The sequence below is a fragment of the Periplaneta americana genome, chromosome 1, assembly GCF_040183065.1.
Source record: "Periplaneta americana isolate PAMFEO1 chromosome 1, P.americana_PAMFEO1_priV1, whole genome shotgun sequence".
NCBI classification, from domain to species: Eukaryota; Metazoa; Arthropoda; class Insecta; order Blattodea; family Blattidae; genus Periplaneta; species Periplaneta americana.
The window spans coordinates 17,991,739-18,019,022 of NC_091117.1; the positions used below are offsets into that span (position 1 = coordinate 17,991,739).

The window sequence follows — 27,284 nt, forward strand, 5'->3', positions numbered from 1 at the left end:
AATTGAATTTATTTGAATATTATTTACAATTAACGCTAATTATTATACTAACAGAACATAACCTTCTGCGACAGTATTGGATTTCCAGCCTCCATGACTTTTCGCTAATTCTCTTTCGATTGCATATCCGAGAATAATCGATACTTGCGGTTTTATAACGGTACAAAGCTGACTTGTCATTGGCTGAACACATGTAAGCTGAGTTATCATTGGCTGAAGACCTGTACTTTAATGAGTAGGTGTACTTTAATGACATGCATTAAACGACAGCTACCAGGTGTATAATTAGTACATTTCGGCATGGTCGAGCATAAATAAATTTATATTCACATATGACAGTTCAAACCGGCTGGAGTGCCCAGGGAAGCAGTATTATCGCTACAAAGGGAAGGTTGTGGAAATGATCCATTCTAATCAAACTTAAAGCCAACTGCAGAGTTTGAAAAATATTCCAACACAACTAACTTATAAAATAAGTAGAGATGGACTGATATCACAATTTCTCGATACTCGATAATGATACCCGTTTTAGAGCTTCTATACTTCTTACTAGAACTTGATAAAAGTGTGTTTGTCTGAGAATTACTTCATTACAGCTTTCCCATTGCATAGATTGCCTGATATTTGCCTTATGGTTGTGGTAAATTTCTGAAAAAAATCCAACTAGATAATCGGGTCAAGCAGGAATCGAACCTATGCTCGAGCACAGCTCTGGATCAGCTAGCAAACACTGCTGCCAACTGATCTATGCTGGTGACTAGCAATTTTTCACTCTTCAATTAGTCAAAATCAGGTTTGTTTCTACAGAATTTTCTGTTAAGGCTGGTTCACAATAAACCGGAAACGAGAATCGGAATGAAAACGAAAATGAAAACGGTAAAATTGTTAAAATGTATACATTTAAATGTGAGCATTCACAGTTAACGAAAAGCTTGCTGGAGCCCGGGATCGGGAACGGAGAGTTGGCCAAGTTTCAACTTTGGCGTTCACGTTTCCGATCACAGCCCACTAGATTCATTCCATTGCCATCTAAAAGCTATTTTGTCGTCGTATATTTTGTAGCAAGAAGACCGTGACATAACCTATGCATTATTTTGTTCTGTGCTGTGCATCATGGAGCAAGTTTTATTTGATGAGATTCTAATATTGAGTGTTGAGGAAAATCCTCACTTTTACGATAAGCAGCGCCTCATATAAAGATGAGAAAATGAAGGAGAATAAGTGGCTTTCAATAGCTGTATCTTTGAACACTGATCGGAAGCGAATCATATTTTATTACTGTATTGGTTGTATTACACACTACATATTCATGCTTCAATTCAATAACTACTGTTGTGTTCATTTTTGTTCTATTACAAATGTTTCTTCTCTAATTATTTTACGTTATGGTAGACTTAAAATAGGTTGTGATAATAAAGATGCATGGGCATATTTATAGTCCCATAAAAGGTAAAAGGTATCCCCGTAACATGCCATGAAGGCACTTGGGGGACATGGAGGTAGAGCCCCATGCTTTCCATGACCTCGGCACTAGAATGAGGTGGTGTGGTCGGCACCACGCTCTGACCACCTTTTACCCCCGGGAAAGACCCGGTACTCAATTTTATAGGAGGTTGAGTGAACCTCGGGGCCGTTCTGAAAGTTTGGCAACGAGAAAAAATCCTGTCACCACCTGGGATCGAACCCCGGACCTTCCAGTCCGTAGCCAGCTGCTCTACCAACTGAGCTACCCGGCCGCCATTTATAGTCCCATACCTAATGAAATGTTTTAGTTGAAATTTCGAAGTTGTTTAACCTGTGTTTATGTTGGCTGCCTTGTACTTAATGAGAGAATGTATTGGTCAATTATACACAAATAACATCAGAATGCGTAATATCGACTTTACATATCGTTATTGACATACATATCGATATGCATAGTCGTCTACGTTCTCGGTTTATTGTGAATCAAAAATTTTCATATTCACGTCCTCTGCTTCTCATTTTCATTCTGGTTCTCGTTCCCGGTTTATTGTGAACCAGCCTTTACATACCACATGCAAGAAACAGTCAAAATCCTTCAAACTGTAATTCTACAGTACTTACCTAGAAATATAAATAGTGCCGAAGTCAATCTGCTCACTATCTTCTTCGTAGTCTCCTTCCTTCGTCTGAAACATTAACATAACACTGAACAAATTAAGCAACTAGATGAAAGCAGAGTGGGTATCGAGTTTCCCACTGCTCAAATGACACCAATGCAACATGTCATTTGATAACTTTTATAAGCCAATTATAAAATGTTATGATTAAATATAGCAAGAAATCATACTCACCTCATTTATTTACTCAATTCAGCAAGGCTCTTCTTACTGATTCTATGTCTGCAATACTGTCACTAGTAAAGAATGAAGTTCTGAAGATAAAAAAAGATACTGTGCCTCAACATGAATAAGAGACGCAGAAAATAATCACTTTCCAGATGATTCCAGCACTCTGAGAGATTGTTGAAAACAAAACTGATGACCAAATTGACACAAAAAAATGCGCAGTAACACACACAAAAAAAATCTAAATTCCCCATTCATCTCAGTCAAATACATTGTATAAGAACACCACACTTCAAGAGTCAGTAATTTCAATTTTATAAAAATCATGGGAAGATACTTTTGAAGACAGACGTACAATAGATTCAGTACATTTCAATCATGCTACAAACAATAAACAACAAATACCCAGGAGAATGGCAAGAATATATACAGATGATTCCCTTAGACAACAAACTGAGGGGGCAGGAGAGGGAATATATTGTGAAATGTTCAGTCTCTATATTCCTGTAGGTCACAAAAAGACTGCACATAAAGATGAGCTTAGGATTGCTGTTGCCCTGATGCAACTCACCAAATGCATTCACCAAGGCAGTTCTCCCACTAGATTCAAAAGCAGCAATAGAAGCAACCACATGTAACTCTGAACCCCAATCAAAAACCATAAATGAAGTAAGAAAAACAATAGGAACATTAAACAACCTACAGAAGCACATCAGCATCCAATGGATTCTCTCTCACGTAGGAATTCATGGAAATGAAATAGTAGATCATCTGGTCAAAAAGCGAACTGAACAACAAAAAACCAAACCCACATTACAAGAAGCCAGAAGAATCTTTTACCAAAAATGGAAAGAGAAAAATAAGATATCAGTTGCACAGAATCTTCTAGAGGAAAAGTATGGCAAACATACATCACATCTGGAAAATTAACAGCACCAAATCAAGAAAGGAAGCAGTGGCTTTATTCAGACTGGATACAGATCATGACTGTTTGGCACAACATCTCCATATATTCAAGATCTTCAGTACAGATCAATGCACACTCTGCAATAGTTCAGACCCGATGAACACAAATCTTCTATGCTGCAGCAAGCTACAGAAATCCAAGCAAGAAAAGAACGTGATCTCGCACCTCTACTGAAATGCTAGATTCCAAATGGGCTAGCTAGAGGATCCCAAACGAAGGCCATTAGAAAAAGAAGAAATTTCAATGATTCTAATTCCAACTTAATCATTAAGCACACTAATATAATCCAACGGTGGTGGGTTGCAAGTAGAGAACTACTTCGAACACTGGAAACCAACTAAGTAAACATGTTTGCTCCACTCTACAATAATCTATCACTATCTCATTCTTTTCATAAGATGTTCTCAACGGCAAGATCTGACTATCCTTGTAGATGTTTTCATATTATAAAGGTGTAAAAATAAAATGAAGCCATATTTCGCAACGAATATTATTTCCAATCGTAACTAAGTTAAAAAAAATAACAAAACCTAAAACACACAGCACAATGGCATTACCCATTACAGCAGTGAAATCTTTATCTTCAAGAATGATGTTCATCAAGATTACATGCAGAGATGACATTTTCAGAAAAGCAAGTGGAATGAATTTTTTAGGACAAAATATAAGACGAAATTCTACAAGAGTTAGAAATCACATTTGTTGGTGACAAAACTGACAAAAGTAACTGAATAAGAATAAGACTTGAAAGCAATGTAAGTATGTACTTCTGAGTTAACATAGAGAGGTTTCCGCTCATTGGTATTTCCTCTAAATTGAGAAATTTCAGTTGTCCCGCTAATGTAGATAATCTAGCTCTTGTAGCATCTACTGAAGATGATTTTCAGTATTCAGTATATAATTCAAACACTTTCGTTGGTAAAAAATACATGGAAATAAATACAGGGAAATAAAAATTATACCATTATATGGGAAATACCTTGTTTTCAGTCAAATTTGGATGAAAAATAGGTTAATTCAAACAAGTAAATAATTTTACATATCTCGGGTACAAATTTTCACTTTCTGACGAATTAGATAAGCCTATTTCTCAATATATTTGTAAACACAGTAAAACAATGGGAATAATTAACAGAATACGTAAGTCTTTCCTCATAAAACACAAAAGAGAGGCATTGGAAATGAGAAAAAGATAGGTCTAATTACAGCCAATAAATGAAATTCAGGGCAGAAATGGCGGGATATAAACACTGGAATCATAAAATAAATATGTTACGCAGAAACTTCAGTTACAATCAGTTAAACATGTTATAAATAATTACCAGCTCCATTGGAAAAAACATGTACAACATACGCATCTATACAGAATCCCAAAAACCATGCTTCACTACCACATGAGAAGAGAACTTTGGGTCGTTCAAAGAAGAGATGGGCTGAAAATTCAGCACTGAAATGTTAACAGGCTATTGGGTTTTAAACTTGAATAGATGGTGACAAGAGTAAGTGCAGATTACTTCCACAAATTTCAAAATGAAAGGAACACTAAAAGATCTCCAAAATCGACAAACAACAGTCTGTTATTCATAAGGATAAGAATGAGGATTACAGAGTATTTTTATTAAACAATTCAGAGACAAAATTACAATATACGAGAGTGATCCAGGAAGTAATGACCATTTGGTTGTAATAACTTTAAAAACAAATGTTTATCTAAAGCGATTTATTTCCCTTACACAATGAAGCCTCCTTATGATTCTAAAAAAACTATCGCCATGGTTTTCCGCATTGACAGAGTTTGAATTTTCGTGATTTTTGACTGATGAGACATGTTGACATTCAAGTGATTGGTGCTTGCTCTCTGGAGTCATATGAGACCCCCACATCACTTTCTGCAAGTTTCAACTTCTGAGCAATCAAGAATAGAATAACACTTCTCACCTCACAGTTAGTAGGATTCTGTATCACACAGTTAATTTTGAACACTCAAAATGCACAATAACAACTTATTAATCTGCATCCGCAGAATACTGAAAAAATATGTTGGGTAAACCAATAGATCTTGAATAGAGGAGGGGGATTGACCTGCATAATGTGAATGTGCAAACAGTTGTTACTTCCTGGATCACCTTCGTACTTCACTGAGAATTTGAGAAAAAAACCGTACCTTGATGCCTTAATTTCCATGTCAATATACATTGACAACAAATCAGTCATCTTATTCAAGTAGAAGGATTGCTCCATTGGCTGAAAATGAAAAGCAAGTTTTATCATTGTGAGACTTGTCGTCAAATAGGATTACACCTTAAATATTAGGAGGATGTAACAAAAGAAGAGACACCTACCTCACGTACATCCTGATAGAACATGTGAAAGAACAGCAATGCTTCATTCATGCACTTCTTAAGTTTCGCTGCTCGATTTGGTTTCATGTAACAATTCTTCACGTCTATCGACACATGTCTGAAAGCAAATGGAAACATTCATTCACTAATTATTGCAATCAATTCATTAATATGAGATTTAAGAAGGTTCATGAATTCTGCACAAAGAAGCAAAACCACAATATTAGAACTGGAGGATTTAGAATTAAAAGAATCATGTCCATGACATCTCATCTTGAGAAATGAGTTTAAGTTTATTTACAGAGTTTATCACTGAATGAATTTTATTTATTTATTTTTTATTTTATTGGGTTATTTTACGACGCTGTATCAACATCTAGGTTATTTAGCGTCTGAAAGAAATGAAGGTGATAATCTTGTAGTGTAGGCTTTCACGGCCGGAGTCTATAGATCTAGATTCATTTTCCGGGCTGAGAGGCCGTGGTCTGTTGGTTGGTTTTCTACCAGACGTTTCGTCTGCAACTGCGGCAGACATCTTCAGTGGAGTGGTGTCCGAGGTCGCAAAAATCTTCTCGGCGTACCTGAGGCAACTGATCCTGTGGCTGGTTCCCAGAACAGGAGCAGCGAACAAAGTGGCGTGGACTGCAGCGACAACAGGCCTCGGCCCGCTACTTGCACTATAAATACGCCCACTCAACCAGCCACAGGATCAGTTGCCTCAGGTACGCCGAGAAACGTTTTGCGACCTCGGATACCACTCCACTGAAGATGTCTGCCGCAGTTGCAGACGAAACGTCTGGTAGAAAACCAACCAACAGATCACGGCCTCTCAGCCCGGAAAATGAATCTAGATCTGAAGGTGATAATGCCGGTGAAATGAGTCCTGGGATCCAGCAGCGAAAGTTACCCAGCATTTGCTCCTATTGGATTGAGGGAAAACCCCGGAAAAAACCTCAACCAGGTAACTTGTCCCGACCGGGATTCGAACCCAGGCCACCTGGTTTCGCGGCCAGATGTGCTGACCGTTCCACAGGTGTGGAGTCACTGAATGAATAAAGCCAGCGATCATTGATCATCATTTCTAAAAATTAAACAGTTACATTGGCACAGATAATTGTCTTTTTATGTTCACTGCTGCAGACTGATTCTGATGGTAAAAAAGGTAAAGGTATCCCCGTAACATGCCATGAAGGCACTTGGGGGACATGGAGGTAGAGCCCCCATACTTTCCATGACCTCGGCACTAGAATGAGGTTATGTGGCCGGCACCACGCTCTGACCGCCTTTTACCCCCGGGAAAGACCCGGTACTCAATTTTATAGGAGGCTGAATGAACCTCGGGGTCATTCTGAAAGTTTGGCAACGAGAAAAAAATCCTGTCACCACCTGGGATCAAACCCCGGATCTTCCAGCTGCTCTACCAACTGAGCTATCCAGCCGCCGATTCTGATGGTATTCCATGAAAATTACCGTCACATATCAAACAAAAACTAAAAGCCATGACCCAAGGTAATCATAAAGATGCCCATGTTTAAGCATTTTGTGAATTAAAATTCAAAAGGCAGTAACATAAGAAATATTTTGTAATTTTTCGAAACCAAAGAAGTGCTAAGTGAATATGTAACTGAATTACAGTCGCCTTTACGACATTACGTTCCAAACATCACAAAACTTCTTTCAGAAAAGAATTACATTGTAACAAGCTGCTGTAAAAGTTAATAAGAATGGTAAGCTATCAAGTTTTTCATACATGTATAAACCATAATATTTAAACACGATATAATATAAAAATACAGTGTTTTAATAACTTACAACTTATTTACAAATGGCTTTTAAGAAACCCATAGGTTCATTGCCGCCCTCACATAAGCCTGCCATAGGTCCCTATCCTGTGCAAGATTAATCCACTCTCTATCATCATATTCTACCTCCCTCAAATCCATTTTAATATTATCCTCCCATCTACGTCTCGGCCTCCCCAGAGGTCTTTTTCCCTCCTGTCTCCCAACTAACACTCCATATGCATTTCTGGATTCGCCCATATGTGCTACATGCCCTGCCTATCTCAAACATCTGGCTTTACTGTTCCTAATTATGTCAGGTGAAGAAAACAATATGTGCAGTTCTGCATTGTGTAACTTTCTCCATTCTCCTGTAACTTCATCCCTCTTAGCTCCAAATATTTTCCTAAGAACCTTATTCTCAAACACCCTTAATCTATGTTCCTCTCTCAAAGTGAGAGTCCAAGTTTCACAACTATACAGAACAACCGGTATTATAACTGTTTTATAAATTCTAACTTTCAGATTTTTTGACAGCAGACTACACGACAAAAGCTTCTCAACCGAATAATAACACCCATTTCCCATATTTATTCTGCATTTAATTTTCTCCTGAGTGTCATTTATATTTGTTACTGTTGCTCCAAGATATTTGAATTTTTCTACATCTTCGAAGAATAAATCTCCAATTTTTATGTTTCCATTTCGTACAATATTCTGGTCACGAGACATAATCATATATACTTTGTCTTTTCGGGATTTACTTCCAAACCTATCTCTTTACTTGCTTCAAGTAAAATTCCTGTGTTTTCCCTAATCGTTTGTGAATTTTCTCCTAATATATTCACATCATCCACATAGACAAGAAGCTGATTTAACCCATTCAATTCCAAACCCTGTCTGTTATCCTGAACTTTCCTAATGGCATATTCTAGAGCAAAGTTAAAAAGTAAAGGTGACAGTGCATCTCCTTGCTTTAGCCTGCAGTGAATTGCAAAAGCATCAGATAGAAACTGGTCTATACAGACTCTGCTGTAAGTTTCACTGAGACACATTTTAATTAATCGAACTAGTTTCTTGGGAATACCAAATTAAATAAGAATATTATATAAAACTTCTCTCTTAACTGAGTCATATGCCTTTTTGAAAACTATGAATAACTGATGTACTGTACCCTTATACTCCCATTTTTTCTCCAATATCTAGTGTTTTAATAACTAACTGAGTCATATTTTTTTTTTAAATCTATGAATAACTGATGTACTGTACCCTTATACTCCCATTTTTCTCCAATATTCAGTGTTTTAATAACTGAGTCATATGCCTTTTTTAAATCTATGAATAACTGATGTACTGTACCCTTATATTCCCATTTTTTCTCCAATATCTAGTGTTTTAAAAACTAACTGAGTCATATGTCTTTTTGAAATCTATGAATAACTGATGTACTGTACCTTTATACTCCCATTTTTTTCTCCAATATCTAGTGCTTTAATAACATTATGCATAAATAGCATAAAGAGCACCATAAAGCTTCGATTATTACCATTAATTCATCACACAAATCTCCGACTGTTATCCAAACACCAATAATCTCATCATTTGAATTTATGTTATAGGCACAATTCATTTTAAAATAAAACCCAGCCAAACTCAAACCACATATCAAAATCTCTCTTTTAGGCTAACGATCTGAACAGAACTATGTACAAGGTGCGACACCGTTCATAGCATGCTCTGATTCTCGTATGGTGACATAATGCAACAATTCACATCAGGTGGCAGTAGCATTTGTTTGTCAATGAACTGCCATTTTATTCGGCATGCAAGTGTGGACTGCAGAGCAATGTGCTTTCACAAAAGGCCTATTTCAAGAACAATGATTCTCCAATTGTTACACAGTATATATAAAGGCGACACTTCAACTTGGGTCATCATGGAAGAGTGCCAGATGCTCGCACGATTGTAAAGGTATGGTCACACGTCGCTACTTTTGCAGCACTGCAGTACAAAAAACTGCGCAACTCTCGTACTGCGATGTGTGAACAACGGTGCAACTCGAAAAGTAGCGGCTGCCAAACCTGCTGCCCGCTACTTTTCCATGCTGTGCGCAACTTAAAAGTAGCGACGTGTGAACAGGGTTCTTGGAGTTGCAGCCGCAGCATTTTTGATACTGGTTTTGTTGAAACTTTTGGGGTGGTTGCAACCAGTGTTGCCACCCAAATGTGCCAATGATACTTATATTGTTTGGATATATTTTAATGTTAGATGTGATGAAAATAAATTATTTGTAACAGTTATTAAATACACAACACAGTCTGAGCATATTTGCTGACGATATAATTCATTTTTTTTTTTATTTTTCGTAGCGTAGTTTCAAACAGGAGAGTTGCCAACATTGATTAAGTGAATATGCTGTTGGTTATCATTTAAGTATATAGGCGTTTTTAAAAGCTTTATAGTAAAAATAATGCCAATTTCTGAATACTAGTTACGACAGAAAAGCAAATAATAGATAAGGAAGCTTTTGCATGAATTTCTTAATAATGCGAACATAACCATAAAATGTACATTGAGAAGTCAACACGGAGATGGAAACTTGCAGCATGACTGAGGCTGCAAAAGTAGTGCCTTGTGTGTGAACAGACTCGCAACCTCCAATTGCAACTTTTGCAGCACTCGGGTTGCACAGCACAAAAAGTAGTGTGCAGAGCACTACTTTTGGCTTACGTGTGAACACGACACACAACTTTTGCAGCTGCAGTACAAAAGTTGCGCAGCAAAAGTAGCGACGTGTGACCGTACCTTAAGGTGGGTTAGTTCCTTTAGAAACACTACATCAGGACAGAGTAATCATAAGCCAGGACAGAGTGAAAAGTCAGAATGATTCAAATGTTCATGCTGCAATCACTCGGAGCCCAAAAAGATCTGCTTGGCAACACTCTTGTGACAGTGTATTTCAGATCGATCATTTAGGAGAACCTTGCATAAGGATCTTCACTATTACTCTTATAAACTCCAAATCGTACAGGAAATAAGCCCCAAGATTTGCTAGCATGCAAACAGTTTTGCACGGCCATGTGTAATCTCGCAAATTTCACAGACATTATACCAGATGAAGCTTCACTTCCAGTAAGTGGTTCTGTGAAGAAGCAGAATATGCATTATTGGAGTGATATAAACCCACAACAGCTCGAAAAGAGTTCCAACAAACAGAAAAATTAACCACGTCATACCAAAAGAAAGTAGCATCTTTCCAAAGAATACATTAGCTATCACATGCTTTTATGAATCTTCACTTTGTCTTAAGAGCAGCAGGAGAATAGTGTAGGAGAACCAAACATCACTCTTTGATAAGAAAATCCCTCTAGAGAAGAAAATATTGCTCTCAACAAAAAGTTTGTAGAAACAGCAGTTAAAATACTCTGATGAAGAATTATATTGGATATATTCACGTGATGTTGCACTTTTTTTATTTGGCTGGTTACTGTAGCATGCAAATCTTCTACTACACAACAACGAAGCACTGCAACGAAGGAAAACACTGCGTCACGAGTTTATCAGTACCAGTAACCATAAAATTGCTCCTTCAAATGATTCATAAAATATAAATGACATTAGTGAATCACATACTTACTTACTGGCTTTTAAGGAACCCGGAGGTTCATTGCCACCCTCACATAAGCCCGCCATTGGTCCCTATCCTGAGCAGGATTAATCCAGTCTCTATCATCATATCCCACCTCCCTCAAATCCATTTTAATATTATCTTCCCATCTATGTCTCGGCCTTCCTAAAGGTCCTTTTCCCTCCGGCCTCCAAACTAACACTCTATATGCATTTCTGGATTTGCCCATATGTGCTACATGTCCTGCCCATCTCAAACGTCTGGATTTTATGGTCCTAATTATGTCAGGTGAAGTATACAATGCGTGGAGCTCTGTGCTGTGTAACTTTCTCCATTCTCCTGTAACTTCATCCCTCTTAGCCCCAAATATTTTCCTAAGAACCTTATCCTCAAACACCCTTAACCTATGTTCCTCTCTCAAAATGAGAGTCCAAGTTTCACAACCATACAGAACAACCGGTAATGTAACTGTTTTATAAATTCTAACTTTCAGATTTTTGACAGAAGACTAGATGAACAAAGCTTCTCGACCGAATAGTAACAGGCATTTCCCATATTTATTCTGCGTTTAATTTCCTCCCAAGTGTCATTTATCTTTGTTACCGTTGCTCCAAGATATTTGCATTTTTCCACCTCTTCGAAGGATAAATCTCCAATTTTTATAGTTCTATTTCGTACTATATTCTGGTCACGAGACATAATCATATACTTTGTCTTTTCAGGATTTACTTCCAACCCTATCGCTTTACTTGCTTCAACTAGAATTTCCGCGTTTTCCCTAATCATTTGTGAATTTTCTCCTAACATATTCACGTCATCCACATAGGCAAGAAGCTGATGTAACCCGTTCAATTCCAAACCCTCTGTGTTATCCTGAACTTTCCTAATGGCATATTCTAGAGCGAAGTTAAAAAGTAAAGGTGATAGTGCATCTCCCTGCTTTAGCCCGCAGTGAATTGGAAAAGCATCAGATAGAAACTGGCCTATACGGACTCTGCTGTAAGTTTCACCAAGACACATTTTAATTAATCGAACTAGTTTCTTGGGAATACCAAATTCAATAAGAATATTATATAAAACTTCTCTCTTAACTGATACATAACAAAATTATGTCTTTGCTGCATGTACATGTTCAACAAAGTTGCATACAGAAAAAAAACATTACAAATTCTTCTTGTAAAACGAAACTGGTCTCACAAGATTCCAAACGAATCCACAGATTTCAGCATGAAAAAAACCCAACTGTGGTTCCTATTCAATTACAAAGTAAAGCCACAAGCTTCATGCAGAAGATTTGTTAAATGTGAAAAATCCCTGTTTCATGAATAAGGCAAAATTCTTTGATTCCATCCTTAACTCTCTGTAAAGGTACTAGCATAATATCACTATTACAATCATTCTGAAGATCTCTGATACAAAGAGCGGAAATACATAGGTTGGATAAAAAGTAATGGCAACACTGCTGTCACGTGACGATGGTGCGTTCGAGAGCTTCCAGCTGTGCGGACATGAACAAGGACTGTTAGATGAGTTAGTGCAGCCAGCGGCGACAGTACTCCATCAATCTACTGCAGTGTGTAGACCGTTGACTTTGATAGGGATAGTGCAAGCGCCCTAAGATCATGTTTACAAAACTAGAGCAATGTTCCTGGATCAAAATTGAAGTGGCACCAGGTCGTAGTGCACAAGAATGTTTTCAGGGACTGCGTGAAGCATGTGGTGATGCAGCGTTGCCATATCGCACAATACCACGATGGGTTAAAGCATTTCGGGAAGGCCTTGTTGGAAGTGCTATGAAGGTGATGTTCATTGTGGCGTATGACACTGATGGGATAATACTGACCACACTGTACCTCCAAGGCAGACGGAAAACGCGGACTACTGGAACATCCACCGTACTCACCTGATATGATCCATGCGATTATGATCTTTTCACTAAAGTGAAAGAACCACTGCGAGGGACCTGGTACAATACCAGAGATGAACTTATCCGTGCTATAGGGCGGTCAATACGGAACATCAACAAACATGGACGCGCTGATGGTGTACGATGCCTTCGAAACATTTGGAAAAAGGTGATAAATAAAGGAGGCGACTATATTTAAGATACATAAATGTTGTACCCTTGTGAATAAAGCCATGTCAGAAATATCGAACTGTTGCCATTACTTTTTATCCAATCCATGTATGTTGATGTAAAATCTGACGAACTATTACCACTTTGGAAAAGTTCATAAATAAAACTTCCTCATTCATAGTAAAGAGAAGTTTTCACTCACGTTTGTGATCGAGTCCATGGAGAACTATACAGAGTGCAAGGTGTTCAATGACAGTAATTTCACAGAGTAAATCTTTAAGATAAAAGAACAGATATTTCCTTTGTCATTTTACGTTATTTATTTCCATTTAGCAGGAAATTGATTTAATTTATAGAAAAAATTGCAACATCGCAGTTAATTCAGTAGCACTTGACAATGCATGGAAAAAAAAAAAACAAATTAAAGCAGACATGGATGCTACACTGGGGGAATTGAATCCAGCATTTTCGATTGTAAAAAAATGGGTGGCACTATTTAAACATAATAATAATTCGTGCTGCTACAGCCCGTGAAGGATCCAGACTGACCAGCGGCTGCTGGCCTCATGTCCACATGCCGAAGCAGAGGTGGACGATGATCCAACCAGAATGAGGGTTTCATGTGGTTAGCACGATGATCCCGCCAGCCATTATAGCTGACTTTCACAACCGGATTTCGCTACCTATCGTAGCTCCCCAAGTGCATCACGATGCTGGGTGGGCACCAGTCCCATACACTGGCCGAAATTTCATGAGAAAATTTCTTCCCCCATGAGGACTCGAACCAGCATGCATTCCATAACGCGAGTCCTAGGCAGGATGCCTTAGACCACAACGCCACGGCGCGGGACACTATTTAAACATGGTTGAGAGAATGTGGAAGGTAACCCCAACAGTGGACGTCCAGCAACAGAAATAAGTGAAGAAATCATAGAATGGTGTTGAATGACCATCAAATGAAAGTGCGGAAAATTAGTGAGATTGTACACATCCCAACTTAATGAGTGTGCCACATCTTAGTCAACGTTTGTCACATCGTAACCTGTCTTGTGAAGTCATGAAATTCTGATTTCCCATTGGGCCGTAATTTATGAAATGTCGCGTCATTCTGTTGTATCGGGTGTATCACGTCACTGTAAACGATGCATTACACTTTCAGCATCCCTTATAATGAAAATGATTTTGGGGATACTGCGATTTCCTTTCTTCTGAACTAATGCATGGATTTGTACATATTCAATGTCTACGACAGCTCTTCAATAATGAATTATCTCTTCGTCTTTTTTTATTTTTCCTACAAAATTGCATGGTTTCTCATAAAACAGTATCCACTACTTTGTTGCAACGCACTTCTTCCAAGCATTTTGGCAATTTTCAAAGATGTGCTGGAAACCATTTTTTCTAAGTCCTTTAAAAATTCACCACTTGGTTCTGAATACTAAAAGTGCATCCCACGAATGTTTCTTAGACTTTGAAAAGAGAAAAATATTACATGGTGCAAAGTCTGGACTGTATGGAGTCTGAGAGACAGACACATTTAACCTATTTTGGCGAGGTACTGCATTACTGCGTTGTGCATTACTGAACCATATCCACCTATCTAGCAGAAAGCATATATTCAAGGTATACCAAAAGTCTGAACAAACAGATCTAAATCAACTTTAGTTCCTTTTTTGTTAACAGCTGCCAGTGTTCAAAATTTAAAATTTAGCGATGAATATAGACTAATAATACACAGTGAAAATTGTTTAGATCCCAAAAGTTGTAAATGTCCACCACTGAAAGAAGCCACGTATGTGAAATATCTGGGTATCATTATTGATCAGAATTTAAAATGGCCTCATCACATTACTTATCTTTGTAACAGGCTTCGTAAAACAATTTATAAATTCGTTAATCTTCGATGCTACTTACCCATTAGAGTTCTACGAAATGTTTATTTGGCCATTATTCAGTCTATCATTCAATATGGTATAATTCTTTGGGGTGGAAGTACTAAAATTAATTTTAGTCCGTTAAATTTACTACAAAAACGAGTAATTAAAATTTGTTTGAAGAAACGTTTCGATTATCCAACTAAATTAATTTATTCTGAATTTAATGTATTTAATATTGAACAAATTTATAAGTATACGCTGTTAAAACTTTATCATAAAAATCGTAATAAGTTTATATTACAGACACATAATTATGACACAAGACGAAATATTAATTCAACATTAGTAGAACCTAAATGTCTCACATCTGCTGGTCTAAAGCATAGCATTAATTTTGGCCCTCGGTTGTACAATGCTTTAGCTAAATTACACCCAGAACTTCTAACATGTAACCTACTAACATATAACAAGAAAATTAGAAACGTGTTAATATCTTCAATTTGATTAAATAAATTTATAGCCTATGTATATGAATTAATCAACCTATATTATATTTGTATTCTATAATTTTGAAATATTGTCCTACTTTTCACGTGCGATATTATTCTTCTCTAGTGTTAATGTTATATTATATAATTCCATTGCCGCTGTAATTTAAATTTTAGTTCCTATTTTATTTTATTTATTTTTTTTATTATTATTATTATTTTATATATTTCTCTTATATTAATATTGTATTATATAATTTCTGTAACTGTAATTTTAATTTTATTTCCTATTTTATTTTATATTCTCTTATAGGCCTACTAATATTATATCTGAACTGCGACCGAACACGAGCGCTGCTCATTCGGTCTCAAATTTTGTTAATACTACTGTATCTCCTTTTTTATATTGATTGTATTATTTTATTTCTATTTCTCTTGTTTGTAATTATATTCTTTATTCTGTATATTAAAAAAAAAAAACCTAACCTCTCACTGATCCTCGAACTTACTAAAACTTGCTTTTTTATCTTTCCACATATTCATAGTGCTGTGATATGCATTCCAAAAGACATCTGATGGTTACAGTACCAACTGTTCATATATATCAGACAATTTTGTGTGAAATGTTTCTTTCGTAAGTGAAATTGTGGAAATCAAGTGTAGGAAATGTTTTATATTACATATACTGTATCTGCTGGTGTATAATATGCACCTTTTCTTTTTGTTTAAAAATAGGTTTGATAAACAGAGTGAGCCTTTACAGACTGATATGGAGTTTGTGAATGGGTCAAAGGTTGGTGTGACGCAGTGAAAACTGAGACTGGCATTATTAAAGCAATGGATGGTTAAATGTTATGTTTTATTTAACGACGCTTGCAACTGCAGAGGTTATATCAGCGTCGTCGGATGTGCCGGAATTTCGTCCCGCAGGAGTTCTTTTACATGCCAGTAAATCTACCGACATGAGCCTGTCGCATTTAAGCACACTTAAATGCCATCAATCTGGCTCGAGATCGAACCTGCAACCTTGGGCATAGAAGGCCAGCGCTATACCAACTCGACAACCAGGTCGACCAATGGATGGTACACAGGACAATCTGTAGTATGAGAACTCAGATTCTAATTTAGAAGCAGTGGCGTACGCAGAATCTTGGGTTGAACGAGGATTGTGAGACTTCTCTTCCTGCACCCTCAGCCGTCTTACATGCTACACCAACATAACTTACGAAACATTACGAATGTTTCGCACTAGTTTGTATCACGAACATTTCGCGCCAATTTGCAATATTCCAGCGGAATATTTGAGCGGGTATTTTAAAATATATATTCATGGCTATCGAAATGGCTGCCACAGGGGTTGTCTTAATCTTACTAAGCTCAGCATTGTCAATACTGAAAATGAAGCGCAACTGTGATGTCGGGAAAAAAAGTCTGCTTTCTGCAAATATACAGGTTCCACGTTGTGGGAAATTGCTGTATCCTCAATTTCGTAGGATAGTCAAATACGGTTTATTTATTTGTAAAAAAAAAAAAAAAAAAAAATGCGCCGCACATGAGGTTTATGGAACGTTTAAGTTGTCTGCTGCAAATAACACGTTTTAAAGTCGTTTGAGATTGTCGACCAAGAGAGTTCTTCTTATAATGTACGGTCTTGCAATTAAGTTTTCCTACTACCAAACAATAAGAGGGTGTGATGAGAGGAATGTAGCAGATGTAGCACTGTAAACAATCGCTGATTTGGTTTTCATGCCTGAGGGAAGTGTTAAGAGGTAAGAAAATGGAGTGTTATGAGAGGTGTTATTAAGCCTTACGCAATTAACTGTGACAGGTCGGGTTAGTTTAGAATTTGTGATAGGTTAGGTTAGGTTCGTTTAGATTTTGTAACAGGTTAGGTTAGTTTAGGATTTTTGTGACAGATTAGGTTAGGTTAGTTTAGGATTTTAGTGACAGGTTAGGTTAGTTTTGGATTTTAGTGTTAGATTAGGTTAGTTTAGGATTTTAGTGACAGATTAGGTTAGTTTAGGATTTTAGTGACAGATTAGGTTAGGTTAGTTTTGGATTTTAGTGTTAGATTAGGTTAGTTTAGGATTTTAGTGATAGGTTAGGTTAGTTTAGGATTTTAGTGATAGGTTAGGTTAGTTTAGGTTTTAGTGATAGGTTAGGTTAGTTTAGGATTTTAGTGACAGGTTAGATTAGTTTAGGATTTTAGTGACAGATTAGGTTAGGTTAGTTTAGGATTTTAGTGACAGATTAGGTTAGGTTAGTTTAGAATTTTAGTGACAGATTAGGTTAGGTTATTTTAGGATTTTAGTGACAGGTTAGGTTAGTTTTGGATTTTAGTGTTAGATTAGGTTAGTTTAGGATTTTAGTGATAGGTTAGGTTAGTTTAGGATTTTAGTGACAGGTTAGATTAGTTCAGGATTTTAGTGACAGGTTAGGGTTGTTTAGGATTTTAGTGACAACTTAGGTTAGTTCAGGATTTGTGACAGGTTAGGTTAGTTTAGGATTTTATTGACAGGTTAGATTAGTTTAGCTTTTAGGACTACACTGTTTTCCTTTTAAACTGATACCAAATTTAATTTATGTTCTACATTCTACTCTACACCTTAGAGTAGGAGGCTGCACTACAGTAATGAGAGGAAGAAAAGCCACATTCTTAGTCAACTGTGAGTATATGCAAGGCATACCAAAAGCCTAAACTAACCTAAGCTAACAGGACGCTGATTCAACCTTACGAAAACTCGCTTTTTCTCTGTGACCAGTAAGAAATTGCACGGAAATTAAAACATATTTGCTGTCCCTACCTGCCTTCTATTCCTTCCACCGCAAAAGAGTGATCTTGTCTGCTTGCACCTCTATGCCAGTCCCCACTTTTACAGCAACTTTCCAGTCTTATTTCGGTGCGAAATTGGTGTTTGCACTCAATTTTTCTTTTGTCTGCGGTACATATGACTCAACTAGAAGCCAAGTACATAAATACATTTGTTCCTTAACGTGGTAACGCACTTGTAAATAAATACTCCCGGATAAGCGAGGTTGAGAAACACTGCCTTGAAGAGCTCTCTTTCATTTAATGCGTTATTTAAGTAATTTCATTACATTTCTCGTATAATGCGAAGTGGTGTAGTGCAGTTCAAATTTCACGTTTCTTTCTTTCTTAACCAGTTTATCCATACCAAGCTTTTGTATTCTTGCCTTTAAATTAGTTCAAATTGACAATACATGGTGTGAATCCTATAACGTGCAACTACTACGGTGCTGGGTGTTCACTTGAGACAACACAGGATATAACCTCGACAATGAATAAACATTACCCCAAGGTGGGATTTGCACCTATCTAATGTTATAAAAAATGGCAATACAGAAGTACTTACTTACTTACTTACAAATGGCTTTTAAGGAACCTCAAGGTTCATTGCCGCCCTCACATAAGCCCGCCATCGGTCCCTATCCTGTGCAAGATTAATCCAGTCTCTATCACCATACCCCACCTCCCTCAAATCCATTTTAATATTATCCTCCCATCTACGTCTCGGCCTCCCTAAAGGTCTTTTTCCCTCTGGTCTCCCAACTAACACTCTATATGCATTTCTGGATTCGCCCATACGTGCTACATGCCCTGCCCATCTCAAACGTCTGGATTTTAAGTTCCTAATTATGTCAGGTGAAGAATACAATGCGTGCAGTTCTGTGTTGTGTAACTTTCTCCATTCTCCTGTAACTTCATCCCGCTTAGCCCCAAATATTTTCCTAAGCACCTTATTCTCAAACACCCTTAACCTATGTTCCTCTCTCAGAGTGACAGTCCAAGTTTCACATCCATACAGAACCGGTAATATAATATACAGAAGTACTTACTGTAAATAAACTGTCATGAGATTCTCCAACAACTTGACGTTTTTACTACTCAGGGATGAACGGCAGAGGTTGCCAAAATTTTTAAGCCATGGGAAGACTGATTCCATTTTACTCTCTTCCTGGTTACTTTCTGCTCCCAATTTGTCACCATCACCAACTTCAATCCCAATTCCAGTGTACTTATTCACCAGCGCTGACATACCTGTAGAACATTACACAAAAACACACATAAGCTATATATAGACAATGTTTAATGTTAACGTAAGTAAACTAAGTTACTATATATTCGTTTACAATAATCTGAGTAACTTCGTAAGATTAATTAAAAAAAAAAGTTAAACTAGGGCTGAGGTAGTTCTACAGTCTAGTATATACAATCACGAAGCTCAATGCGTAGAGAATATGCATCCACAGATAGTCGCTAACCACTAAGATCGCTATTATCGCCTCATCACAGAATGCAAAATAGTACCGGCACAGTATATTGTTCCTAGTATAATCTCAACAACTCAAGCTTCGTGACTGTATATACTACACTGTGGTAGTTCCTTCCTACTCTGCTTATGCACCTTCAACTGTCTTACCAGTCATACCAACATAACTTAGGTGACATTACGAAAGTTTAAAGCTAGTGTACATTCACACTATGCCTTACATATACGAATCTGTGACAGGGTAGGTTAGGTTAATTTAGGTTTTGTTATGCTTTGCATATACGAATCTGTGCAGAATTTTCAAAGCCTGGTGATTTTTGTTTAGTGATCTTCGTCGGTACTGGCAGACGTACAAACGAAGTATGTTTATTTCGCTAGTATTTGTTGTGCTTCACTATTTTTCAGTGGTTATTCAATTAATACAAGTTTTGCATTCTTTATATTACATCGTATCGCGTGCTTTATATCCCTACATTCCTTTTCTTCACATTTCCACTACTATTACCACGCACCTCTCAAATCACACGTAATTTACATTTTCGAAGAATTTATTTTTCTTGAAATATTTTCCTGTAAAATCCTTAAAATTTCAAATCCATCACTACAAAAAGTCCCTTACAAATTCAACCATTTTCACTTCCAAAATAACCGGAGCTACCTCAGCGCTAGTTTCACCAAAATACACAATGTAACTACTGTTAATCACTGTAACTGCATTCAAAATTAGTTTCAAACTTCTTAATAAATGTTTCAATTTGATAAGATTAAATCGCTAGGCTACTATAATTTGTGCATATTACCTATATGAAAACCTAGTGAAGTTGACATCCTAACCTCAATGAGAAAATTATCTTCAATTGACAAATATTATAAGGTCTACGATAATATTCTAACGAACTGAAATAACAATTACTTAAATGTGAAGAAAAGATCATCGTGACACTTTCCAAACCGCTATTACATTCCTAATTTTATACATATGCTCCTTCACCAGGAATATTAAGACTTTTAATAAACCGTACAGTAATTACTTGGATATTATATTTACATGAATTGCATTACATGCTTTGTAGTGCAATTCCTAACAGTTCCTAACACCAGCAAACAACAAACAAGCACAAAACAAAAGAACATGTAATTTGGAATATTCTATGTAGCAACAGTTACTATTATGTATAACTGTCACTATTCTAATGTAATAAAATACATATATATGTACTATAAATTCGAATCAGCTCAATACAACAAAGATAATGATAAATTTACATTTAATGTTTATCAAACAAAAGCATTAAATGTAAACAAAACAACTTTAAGCATGTTAAATTTACCACATATAAAGAAAATTGATAGGATACCTAATTACTTCAATGTGCAATACACTTTATAGGCCTATTTACATTTAAAACAAAATTACTTCTTATAAAAACTGTTGAAAAAATTAGATGTAATATTTACAAACACTCTTCATTCTGTGTGAAGAGTTCACCTAGGTCAACGTGTAAACATTAGCAAATTACTGTCAATGCTGTAGTTTTATTAACTGTTGTGATTACATCATCGCCGTTGAACATATAAATATAAATTTATTTTTGGTGGTAAAGGAATTAGCATTTATATTACTTCGATAGCCGTAATAGTTAACCTGTGGAACGATGTCATTTTATGTATGACATTCACCTTCATCCACGATCACATGAAATTCAAAATATTTTTGAATGGTTTCAATAGAAGTATCGCCAATAACAACCACTGACCAATAAAGATACTATTATAATAACAATATCAGAAAATTACACCATGTTACATATATAAAACACAAATTTATAATTCAATATATTCTTCTTTTAACCAGAAAATGGCAAATGGCTGAATCTACTACTTACTTGCAATGCTTTCCTCGGACAATCTGAGACCTTCTTGATTATTGGACACTCTTGACTCCTGGGAGTGTGTCATATTTTGTATCTGGGAATAGTGAAACAAATTAAGTTAATAATTTGTTTAAACAACGTGTTTTACCACATAAATTGTTACAATTTCCATTCGGAACTTCGTCCTGTTCATCAACATCGCCCATTGTACCAGGCAAATCTCTCCTCTCATCGTTTACATTCGCCTGGTATTTACAAATATTCATACTAAACTAGTTAATGATCGAATGTTCACTACCACAAAGTAAATACCAAAAAAGTATTAATTCAAATTAAAATTATTAAAATAACTAAATCATAATAATATAAGCACTGCGTCACATTACTCCTATTACGCTCATTGGAGGGCCAAGTGCAGGGCACGAAATTCACTCCCGCCACTTATTTAAACAACACACGTCATTGTACGCATCTCCCGCTTCCAGGACTTTTAGACATGAATGTCTAAAAAAAGAAGGGAGTCATTTTAACACACAATTTGACTTAAACGCACTATGCTAAACTAGCGACAAATATAATGGAAATGTCAAGAACTTTTTCGAGTAATGTAAATTAATGTTTTATGGAGGTTAGTAACGCCCCGCCCCCTCTTCGCCCCCAAAGCTTGCAATCGCCATTGTCCGCAGCAGGCTCGTATCAATAAACGATACTAATTTAAGATCCCTTATTATTCATTTCCATACTGTTAACCTAAAAAATTTCACCAAAAGGAACTTAGAACTCTGTAATGATGGAACATCGAATTTCGATGGAACACGATAAAATAAGAAAGAACATAACCTACATCTATTCTTGTTCTACTGAATCAAGTTCATTACATGGCAACACCTGGGTGTTTTGTCTGCTATTAGTCATTAGATCCATACACGACAGTGGTACAAGAGTACAGGTTTACTACTCAATTTAACTTTATGTATTATATGAATGATCAGCACGTCTGGCTATGAAAGGGTGATTACACAGATAAAGAAGCTACAAGAAAATAGAACACAAATTTTACAATAATAATAAACAATCATCTCTGCTGTCAAACGCTCTAACCAATTCAGTCATGAACGTCTCAGTTTCTTTAGTTAATTGTTCTGGAGGAATTTAACTTATGTTGGTATATAACATCAGATAATGAATTTGTTTTCTACATCGATACCGATGTTGCAGAGGAGGAGCAAAAGTGAATTGGAAAGGGCAGAAGGGAGGAGTTATAAATGGAAAAATGGAAGGGGAAACCACAAAGCGTTATTTTCAAATAAACGAAAAACTAATTCTTTCGTTTATGATTATACTCTTTTAATGACACTGTATCAACTATGAGATTTTTTAGCGTCGATGGGACTAGTGATAGCGAGATAGTATTTGGCGACATGAATCCGCCATGAGATTACTTGACATTCGCCTTAAAATTGGAGAAAAAATAAAACAACAGGACAATCGACATTGACTCCACACCCAAGCGCAACCTCCGATCAAGATTCACACTGGTAATTTGTTCCTCCGAGAATACGCCGGTAGGCGCGATTAAAGAATGCTTCAAGTATTCAAATCGAAGGTTTCATTATAAGGAATAAATTATTTACTTCGAAGCGTTACGATATAAATTAAATTCCATATAAGAATGATGGTAATTTATTATTCATGCGCGAGCGGACAGTGCCGGAATTATGAGATGTGATGAAGATTATGTATTGACATGCGCTTTAGCATACCATGCATCCGCCATAATAAGCCAAACAACTAATTGTAAACAAGGGAAAAGGAGATTGCTTTTGTATCATAAAAATATTACAAGGTTTCAAAATATTGCATAAATAATATTAGTCTATATATATATATATATATATATACTAATAATAAATCTGTAGCCGAAATTTTTCTGGTAATTTTCGATTTTCCAAAAATAATTGGTCCTAACATATATAATTAACCGCCCTGAAACCGAAAATCGCTTTTTTGAAATTTTTGTTTGTATTTCTGTCTGGATGTTTGTTACGTTTTCACGCGATAATGCCTGAACCGATTTATATGAAAACTGGAATATAAATTAAGTTCGTTGTAACTTAGAATTTAGGCTATATGACATTCAAAATATTTTATTTAAAAGGTGGCTTATAAGGGGGTTTGAATTAAATAAATCGAAATATCTCCCTTATTATTAATTTTCATGAAAAATATTACATAACAAAAGTTTCTTTAAAAATATTTTGCGATAAGTTTTATTCTACGCAACATTTTGATAGGACTGATATTTTATGAGATAAATCAGTTTCAAAATTACAATAACAACGCCATCTAAGGCGGTGTAATGAAATAAAAAACAAATGACTTCGTCTATAAGGGGTTTTGGACAACAACAATCGAAAGCTATGAAACATAACCTACAGAGAATGTTTCTGCGTTTGTATGAAGTAATATCAGAAGCTAAATTAACCGATTTGTATAATTAATTATTAATTCACCATTGGAAAGTGTAGTTTCTCTAGATGGACATAATGCTATAATGTTATTACAGTAACTTCTGGTTGAATGGAGGACAGGTAAGATTAAAATAGCTTCTTATGCACAGAAAACTTGATAGGCTATTCTGTACATTCGTTTCCTGTATTTAATAAAATAATTTTTATGACCAAATGAGTGGTCTCTGGATCAAAATGATCGCATTTTAATTTTTAATACAATTTAAATTAAGTAATATAATGAACGATTTATCCTTCTATGAAACACGAATGTTCCCTGGATCAAATGTCCTATTTTAATTATGTAATTACTTTATATTTATTTCTAACGAGTGCAGCGGAGCGCACGGGTACGGCTAGTTCTATAAATAAACATAGTAGAGTGATTTAATTTACTTAACAAAACAATGTCATACTATTGTTATGAAATCAGTGTGGGACTATATCGCCCCTCGGAAAGTGTGTGATATAGTTATGCTTACATTAGCTGGTATGAAGTATAGAAATAATTTTACCATTGTGTATCTTCGAAGGAAGAGCATTTTTTCTGTTTGTAGCGTCTATATTCGATTTACATTAATAGAACAAACGAAAGGACTTGGCGAACGGAAATTACAATGACGTCATTAGACTTTGGCCGTAATGGAAATACCTACGTCATATGCGATGAACTCAACATTGTGAACGAGTCCATTCTTATACACAGGGGAGTCCGCAGTATACAGTATAACATACTTACAACAGTTTATTATAATCCATAGAATTGGGGGGGGGTAGAGTGTTTTTTAAAATATTGTCATTCAGTTGTGCTTTGATATGCACGTGAAATAAACGCGTGCACAGGACACGCGTAACTATAGAAAGTTAATACAAGATTGACATTATTCACAGGCCTATGGATAAATAACAATATTTGCCGGGTATGCTTATGTGCGTATATCATATATTACAGTAAATGTCATATTGAAAAACCCTTGCTATTAACCTAGATCATATATACCCAGATTGCTTTGCGTTATAGGCTTTGACGGTAACAACTTTTGTCAAGTTTACTATGCTGCCATCTAGTTGTTACATAAGGAGTCAAGTCATAATTCCTATTTGAATTTCATTAGCGACTTTACTCCCATGTCGTGTTCGTTTACGGCGGACGGGTGCGATCCTGGCGGTTGTTCTCTTCTAAGAGCAACCGATTTTAACATAAGAATGAGCAATCTGTATGTGATCTGGGCTATTAATAAACAACTCTATCTCTATCTTTATTATATACCTAAGATCACTAGTGTTTACTTGACATCGGGAGTAGGACAGACTTCCTATGCAAAGCGAATACAAGACTGACGTGAGTCATTCTTAAGAAGTGACAACATTTTATTAAGTTACTTAAAACATAATGCACGTACTGTCAATTATATGCCTTTCTTGCACTTTTGATGATGAAATCTGAGGATGTTTATCGCAGGTTGTTATGGTTTCATTACACACACTGTTATTCACAGCCTATCTAGAGTTGTTGATTGGAGACAAAGGATTTAGGCCAAACATGGCTAAAACTATACCAGTTGATCAATTTTATTTTCTGTGGCTTAAAACAGTTTGTTACGTGTCCTATTAATAGTACATTGTTTTAATGCATTATTATTATTATTATTATTATTATTATTATTATTATTATTATTATTGTGGGTCCCTATCACCACGGAATGGCGCGACCTCAGGTTGCGGATCGAGGAGACGGCCTCCAGATATGGAGGGTAGCTGTGAATATATTGAATAAGCAGTAGCGGACAGCCGATGAGGGGTGGTCTTCCAGCTTGGGGGGTGGGCGAACGGCTAACAACCCATCACCGTAAAAAACAGCTCGTTACGAATCCTTCAAATAAGCCTCGGAATGGGACTGATTCTCTGGCACGACCACAGCAGAGTTTTGAGATTTGGTACTTGGAATTACACAACACAGAACTGCACGCATTGTATTCTTCACCTGACATAATTAGGAACATAAAATCCAGACGTTTGAGATGGGCAGGGCATGTAGCACGTATGGGCGAATCCAGAAATGCATATAGAGTGTTAGTTGGGAGGCCGGAAGGAAAAAGGGCCTTTAGGGAGACCGAGACGTAGATGGGAAGATAATATTAAAATGGATTTGAGGGAGGTGGGATATGATGATAGAGAATGGATTAATCTTGCTCAGGATAGGGAGCAATGGCGGGCTTATGTGAGGGCGGCAATGAACCTGCGGGTTCCTTAAAAGCCAGTAAGTAAGTATTATTATTATTATTATTATTATTATTATTATTATTATTATTATTATTATTATTATTGTTTCATATTTTTATACTTCGCATGTCTCATTTATTTTGAATTACCGGAAAAAACTCGTTCGGTGTTTTCAGATTTTTACTATAGTGTCGCTCACTTGTCCGCATTTCCGAATTAATCATCAAATAGTGTTGTAATTTACCGTTAGAGCGTATTATTTCATTGCAGTGTTCTGAACTGAACCTGGAAATAAAATGAAGAGCTCTGTAACTTAAATGAATTATGAAGGACATACGTAGTTAATTTAGTATTTTTCCAATCTCATCCCATATGTTCTTTCTCCAAATTACATTGCTATAATTCTAATTTCATAAATTGTAAAGCTCTTCATACTGTTTGACTTAATAAAATAGATTCGCGTCATCCACTTCATTATACCTTCAATATTACCGCGATTGGAGGCCTTGCAATCGTTATCATTTTCATGACATTCTTTATTTCGATCTTGGACCGTACGGAAATCCATTTAGAATTCTCTGGCCAGAATCCGGTCATGCGGACAGAGGCGATAGGGCCAAGTGGGCGATGCTCCACTTAAATAATGCAAGAAATTGAAATCCGAACGCGCCGATCAAAGCCGTTCCGTACCTTTACTATTCACATATTATTTATTTATTTTTGTTAAGTTTATTTATACACGCTTTAACATCTGGTCATATCGTGTATTTGGGAGTACAACAGTAGGCCGTTTTTACTATTGTTGAGTTCCTATTTTTGTTAAGTGTTGTAGATGGCTTATGTTCATGTAACTGATAAAGATTTTTGATTAATGTTTATGATATTGATAATTGAGGCGGTGATGAATCATGGCATG

The 27,284-nt window shown here is 36.2% G+C and overlaps 1 protein-coding gene across 8 annotated transcripts in view; it reads right to left on the reverse strand.

The window, feature by feature from the left end:
- Window positions 1–27,284, reverse strand: part of LOC138710146 (uncharacterized) — a 275,652-nt gene that overhangs the window by 89,179 nt on the left and 159,189 nt on the right. For all 8 annotated transcript variants that reach the window (XM_069841334.1, XM_069841180.1, XM_069841108.1 and 5 more), the window contains 5 exons: window positions 21,648–21,729; window positions 19,328–19,529; window positions 5,619–5,736; window positions 5,441–5,520; window positions 2,086–2,150 (listed from right to left, as the gene is read on the reverse strand). In XM_069841334.1, the coding sequence (XP_069697435.1) occupies window positions 2,086–2,150; window positions 5,441–5,520; window positions 5,619–5,736; window positions 19,328–19,529; window positions 21,648–21,729 (547 nt within the window). The remainder of the gene's footprint in view (window positions 1–2,085; window positions 2,151–5,440; window positions 5,521–5,618; window positions 5,737–19,327; window positions 19,530–21,647; window positions 21,730–27,284) is intronic.